At 39.6% G+C, this 6,940-nt stretch overlaps 1 protein-coding gene across 2 annotated transcripts in view; it reads right to left on the bottom strand.

Moving 5' to 3' along the window:
- cacna2d1a (calcium channel, voltage-dependent, alpha 2/delta subunit 1a) overlaps window positions 1-1,791 on the bottom strand; it is a 103,383-nt gene extending 101,592 nt beyond the window's left edge. For both annotated transcript variants that reach the window (XM_063500754.1, XM_063500755.1), the window contains exon 1: window positions 1,527-1,791. In XM_063500754.1, the coding sequence (XP_063356824.1) occupies window positions 1,527-1,606 (80 nt within the window). In that variant the 5' untranslated portion in view covers window positions 1,607-1,791. The remainder of the gene's footprint in view (window positions 1-1,526) is intronic.
- Between the last annotated feature and the right edge of the window lie 5,149 nt (window positions 1,792-6,940).

The following is a 6,940-nucleotide window of genomic DNA, read 5'->3' as shown; positions in this document are numbered from 1 at the left end:
ATGATTTTAAGAAGGCGCATTACAACTGTAATGTGCCTTCTTAAAATCTGTGGGTTTATAGTTCGATTCTAGCATGCTTTCTTCTGAAATAAATACTCATAAATACTCATATTTGCAAAATAAAAGAGTGAATGTGCACCAGCGAGTGAACGTCTGCACCAAGCCTGTGAGAATATCATGTACACAACCCACAGATCAATCCACTTAGTGCCCATGAAATATAGGGAGTAGGCTGGCCACTCTGCGAGTCTGACATCACCATATTCAGCCATTAGGCTAAGTGCCATCATAGCTCATCATCTCTCTAGGACTGAACTTGGGCTGCATTCAAAACCAAAACCTGTAGTCCTGGCTCCTTTAGAACCATCTGGAATATCTTAAACCTGTTGATTAAGTGTGAGGTTCAGCATGTCAGCCGAACAGGCTTGCACACCTACACTTTTGCTTAATTTGGGAAAATGTATTCCTGCGACTGCGGACAGATCATCTGTTACATCTATTAATGCTGCAGTGCAAATATGGAAGGTCAGATTTAGACAGAGCCAGAGATAGCTTGACTGTGCAAGCGATATCTCTACTTGATGGCATGGGTTTGTAAACCGAGTTAACGTCTTGCAGGGCAAACAGAGAGTTTACTACTGTACTGGTACTGGTCTGCATGCTGGAAATCACAAGAAACTAAACTTTTAAGGAAGGTTTGAGACAACTTTATCACCAATTGCCTAATCAACGCAAGGTGATATTGAAATGTGTCCAGCAAAATAGGGAACTCTAATATTTTATTTGGAAAACCAATCATCATTTGTATTATCTACTAATCAAGTAACTGTCATGATGAATACATTTACCATTATTCATCAATATTATCAGCAGAAGACAAAAAATATCAATATTCTGGATAAATAATGGATTAACTGTGTCATTTGACCCTTCAATAACCAACTGCTGTCAAAAAAGACAAACTGAGGAGTATGCTTTCTAAAAGCTTTCCTATTTACAGTTCAGACTTCATGCACTGTAAACAAATGTGATTCATTACAGCAATCTACACATATAGCCAAATGTCAGAACTATCTGTGGACATGGTTAAGAGAAAGTTCAGACCTTAGTCTCCCTTCTTGGGATGATTCATGTGACAGCCCCCCATATGTCACACTGCTGCAGGCTGGCAATAAATGGGCAGCAGCTTTTAATATCATATTGCACAAAGTTAAAGTAACGGACAAAGCCCATGTACAATCCTCATCATCAGTTGGCAAGAAGAAGGACTGTTCTGCTTCCGAGAGAATTTCCCACAAAGTGCGCGTTCACAAACTTAACGTAAGCTTTAGAAGCATATTTAGCACCACATTTCTCTTTAAGTGATTACCAGGCTGCTTTGCATCTACCGTATATCTCCGAACATGCCATAAAATGATACAGGTTCAGAAAAAGAGCCACGTAAAAAGGCAGGCTGTCATTTCTATCATACAACACCGTATTACTTTAAAAAGCCAACAGGCTGTTTTCAGCTGTACAGTACTCACATCTGCGATGTTGGGAATTGCCCGCTCGACTCAGACGAAACGGTCGCCAAGAGTAGGAATAGACAAAGTGAGTAATCCATATCTTTGTTAATTTCCCTAAAGCAGGATTCAGCAGATGAACAAAAAAATGGAGAAAAAAAGAAGAAGAATTGCCCACAAATCCAAAGCGCCGCTCGTACTTCTCAAACCAAACGCCTCACACCGCCATCGGTGCGCGTTTGGAAACAAATCTCATCCGATAGCTATGTTCTCCCCACCGATGGAGTTGAAGGAGTGTGTTCTTTTTTTGGAGGGGGGGGGGGGGGTGTAGCGTGTGTATCTGTGTGTGTGAGAGAGGGGGACACTCTTAAGTGAGTGTTTCAAACTGGGATAGGCTGTTAGAGCAAATCTCAAGCGTGTGTCCAAAAGATTTATAAAATAAAAAAACAGGAGAAAAGGGGAGGGCGCATTTACAGTAGAGCTCCAGCTCGGTCGGCAGAGCGGTGCCACTCCGCACACTGCAAAAAACATCGTCGGTTCGCGGAGATGAACACGTGGGGTGGAAGTGTATTTGAGTGATTGTGATGATTTCACCCAAGAGTTCTGCGTGGCTCGGAAAAAAAACTCACAGTTTATTTTGAAAGTCTTTTAGAAATCTTTACACAAATGGGAAAAGTCAGTCTATGTGTAGACACATGACTTAATTTAAGATTTTAGGTAACTTTAAAAAATTAGAATACACAACTCTTAATGGCACTTTTTTCCCCTTTTTTTTTTTTTGCAGTGTGTGTGGTCTCTTTTGTTTGTGTTGCTGAGGCGCAAATGGGTTTCCGGGCGATCTTCACGTCACCCAGCAACAGTTATTTACGGCACACTGGCCTTATCAAACACGGGAGATCGCACCTCCGCATCTAACAACACTGCAGGCCGTGTCTTTAGATTTAAGTTTTCCTCTGATAACCTTAAAAGCCCGATATGACCTCGAGCTGATCATCATCATAAGTCACACACTCCACTGACTGTGCGTCTATATTGTCCTTCCTACAATGATCTTCTTCCTCACATAGCTGACTTTTGAATCTTTTTTCATGTGCATTCTTGTAAACAACAAAGTCAGGTGACTTCCAGGGCAACTTTGTTCTTGTCTGGTCACATGCGTTGCTTAAAGCATTTCAGGCCCACAACCCAGTTGTAGTCCATGTCAGATTCAGTCAAGCATCTCAAAAAATAAATAAAATAATACACTCTTCCCATCCAATAAAAGCTCTCGCTTTTATTATGTGTATCATGATGAACCTTCATTTAATTTTCAATAGCGCAGCGCTTCTTTTTTATGCAGAAATGTGATAATAAATTCCACTCGCTCCAAGGGCTATGGCAAACTTAATATGGAGTGACATTTCCCTTTGCTGGGACAATCAGCAAGGTAAATACCAGAAGCATATACTGTATTTTCTAACGGGTTTGTCTTCAAAGCCCCTTGTCAGATGCAAAACTAATCTTTCACTAATTTGCTTCAAGCTCCTCCATTATTACAACCCCCCAAAGATAATTCTTTTCTTTTTTTGGCTTGAATTTTTGTCTGCTTGTTTTTGTGTGTATGGATGTCTGCATGCAGATGAGCTGTGTGGGTCACAATAGACAAACAAGGCAAAGTGTTGCCCACCTGCTACGTGAATCACACAAATAGATATGCTGTGCAAATAGCTGTCTATGCCCCCCCTCTCAGGTTTCACTATAGCTCATATAAAAGCTGTTCCTCTGGGACCTCTTGCCTGGCATGGCTCTGAGGTGGGGGATAGAAGCGTATTTACCGAGCAATGGTGAAGAGGAGGGGCCGGTTTGGAAAGAGTGTTGACCATATGGAGAGAAGAACGTTGGTTTAAATGTTTAAGGGCTAATATACTATATACTATTTTTAAAAAAACCCACAGAGATCAACTATATGTGGTAATTATCAGTTAAAAACGTCCACAGGTCGACTTTAAATTTATTCTGAAGATATTTCTAAGTGGAAAAAATGTACAATGTGTTCCCATAAAAAAAAACATAACAATCCCTCATGCTGCTCGTGTTTTTGAAACAGGCCAGCAAATGCAACACTCTCTTAAATAGGATTATATGGGTTTTTCACAGAGATTAGTTTTGGCTTACAAAAGCCTCTCAAAAACAGCAAATTCAGTATGACTAAATACATCCAATTTCCATAAAATCTCTGACTCAATGTTGTTTCATGCTATAATCTGTATTTTTAAGCCAACACTGGATCAAATGACTCTGTGTGATGTAAAGGGAGACACCTAAGTGACAAACTAAACTTCCTTCCTAGCATCTTTTGGCTTATTGTTTTGCTTTGACTATAGCTTTTCTCCCATTTTTTTCATTGCTCCATGTTCATACACAAAGTCTTGATAATTTATGTGCACTACCTGCCCTGCCCCAAAAGTTAGTGCACAGGCAAAGCAGATATTTTTTCCCCCATAGAGAATAAGAAAGCTGCAAAGCGAGTGAATAATATGGCCATCAATATGACACGAATGCTAATCTGCTGAGGCCTGCACTGCAAAGCAGGATCTGAGGTTAGTCGGGTAACTTTGTCACGTTTACCCCAGTGGTTCAGTTCTTAGCAGGGCACCATGCAAGTCATGCAAGTCTTCTTGTGTGAAATATGCAGCTGTTTGCAATAGGTCACCTGGTTACAACACTACTGTTTCTGTTCTAATGGTAGATTCAGAAAGCCGGTGTTTTCTGGGAGATTTGATAACTGCCATCAGCCGTTTAGGTTTAACAAAGCAAGCTAACAAAAACCCAGCTGCTTGACTATCTATTTCCTTAAATTAAGGCTTAAGTATTTTGGAGCAATATACTTATTTTGTTTTTTTTAATGCTATTTCAAAGCCAATCCTAATGCACCCCGATGGCAGCACACTTAAGTCAGCATATTCAGCAGATGGGAAATTGTAGGACAAAATTAAATAGGTTAAAAAGACAATACTATGAACACAGATAGATTTGGCATTTAAGATTGTACCTTGTGTAAAGGTTGTGTTGATTTCAGTCATGCGATTCACTGCACTTTTGCTTTAACCTGTTGGCCACTAAAGTACAATTTGCTTCAGGTCATGTTTCCAGAAAAGAGCAGGAGGTAAAAATCAGCGCAAGTGTGTGTGTGTGTAACAGTGAGACAGGTGTGTGTCTGTTTCTGAGTGAATTAGAAATGTGTATATGCGTCTGGCGGGCAGCAGGTGCGGCCTCTGTCATCAGCTCGCGACCCCACCCACCTGTCCAGGGAATAGCCCCCCGGCCGTCGCCTAGCAATGCATTTGTCGTCAACTAAGCCACAAGGCTGTTTTTTCTCATCCACTGAGCACACGCCTAACATGTCCTTGTAGAAATGAAGCTGCCGAGACAATCAAATTTGCAATCCCAATTCCAAAAAAGTGTGTAAAGAAAAAACATAATGATTTGTAAATCTTATAAACTCCTATTTTATCCACAATAAAAGATAGAAAACAAATTAAATATTTAAACAGAGAAAATGTATCACTTTTAAAGACTATTAGTTAATTTTAAATTTGATAGCAGTCTTCTTGTCATCATTTTTGTTTCATGACGCACTAAATACAAACACAGCTGTCTTGGAATTGAGGTTGTAATTCACAAGTGTGTGTCGTCAATATTCAGATCATCATTCAAAATGTAAGCTTAATTTCCTGTCAGAAGCATAAAACCAGGAATTAAACTAGGCCTGATTGATTCAGGATGGCACTCTGGCAACTTTAGTTAATGAGGTTAATGTATATTATTATTACATTTGGTTTTTTTTTGTTTTGTTTTTTTTTACTGGCCTGGCACGCCTTCCAGCCCCCACATGCTACTACCGTCTAACATCTTCAGCACATCCTCTTTCCCTCCCATCCCTGTGATGCGTTCATGCTGCAGATGTAAAGTTGAGGTTGCAATACTTCAGCGTCTCACTAGTTACATAAGAGGAGCTATCATAAACAGAGTAACATGTTTTTTTGTTTTTTTTTTAAATGCTACATGATTCCAAATGCAACTTTTCAAACAGCTCAACAAATTTCACCAAACACACAAACTGTTTCTGTGAAGTCTGTCAGAAAACATGCCTGTGAGCTAAATGTACAGCTGGTGTATTTCACTAGTAGGGAAGATCAGAGATTATTTTCAAAGGTCAGCAAATTAGATTCAAAATTTAAATCTTATATTTAATATCCTTGTTTATTTTGGAGTTTTAGATCTATACACAATGTTTAGCCTAATTGTGTTTTTGTAAAAGCTCTTGCAAAAACAAATCGAAGTATAGTAATTTTGTTGCTCAACGATTCCATTAAAACACAAAGCCAGGGGTGTGGGGGAACTCCAGGCCTCGAGGGGCGGTGTCCTGCAGGTTTTAGACGTATTCTTGATCCAACACAGCCGAATGGCTAAATGACCTCCTCAACATGTCTTAAAAGTTCTCCAGAGGCCTGGTAATGAACTAATCATTTGATTCAGGTGTGCTGACCCAGGGTGATATCTAAAATCTGCAGGACACCGGCCCTCGAGGCCTGTAGTTGCCTACCCCTGCACTAAGTAGTTTAGTGCAGGCTACACCGGTTAGTTTGAATTATTCTGTCAAAGTTTACAGGGATGTTTGATTGAGGACTAGTTACAGCTATGGTACTGTTACCAGGTTACAACTAAAGTACCAGACATAAATTTATATTTAGGGTAATGACGCTGATTAGATTCACTCACTGGGTTGTGCCTTTCATACTTAATAGTGTCTAGGGATTGGAAATCAGCCATTTAAGCTTGCATAACATCAGCTTATATGATGTTTAAATCAGTTGGGTAAACCTACAAAGAGCAATGGATCTCTGCGTAGCAGCACAGGTCAGCTGATCACAGTGACTTATTATTATGTGACTTATTTCTAAGTAATTATTTTCCCCACCTTGCACATTTACACCAGAACTTGGGGTTTCCCCAACGGCGACATCCCACTGTAACCCCTAGATATAACCACATCATTTTTAGTGTAATCAACCAGCTCTTATACACAATTTCTTAATATAACAGCACAAAGGAGGAAGATCTATCAAGCAATAAGGTTTAATTACTAAATGTATAAGCTCATTAAAACACATTTGCAGGGCAAAATGCTTTGCATCATATTCAAATAACAAAAATGTACCTAAGGCTATTTTTCACATCAAATAACCACTTCAAGTCAAACAAACACTGTGTGTTCTTTTCCCTACTTCCTGGATTTCTGATCATCGCCAATTACTTTTTTGCCGGTACTTTTTCATGATGCTGACGTCACCGAAAAATGCAGGTAGTAAGCATATGGAGAACATTCAGAGCCACGCAACATGATAAAATATCATGAGGCATCTGTCACATCTGGCTTCCATTTCAAAAGTTTA

The sequence above is a fragment of the Pelmatolapia mariae genome, linkage group LG17 (genome assembly GCF_036321145.2).
Source record: "Pelmatolapia mariae isolate MD_Pm_ZW linkage group LG17, Pm_UMD_F_2, whole genome shotgun sequence".
Classification (NCBI taxonomy): domain Eukaryota; kingdom Metazoa; phylum Chordata; class Actinopteri; order Cichliformes; family Cichlidae; genus Pelmatolapia; species Pelmatolapia mariae.
Note: the sequence above shows the minus strand (reverse complement) of the source record. Positions and strands in the feature narration are given on the sequence as shown.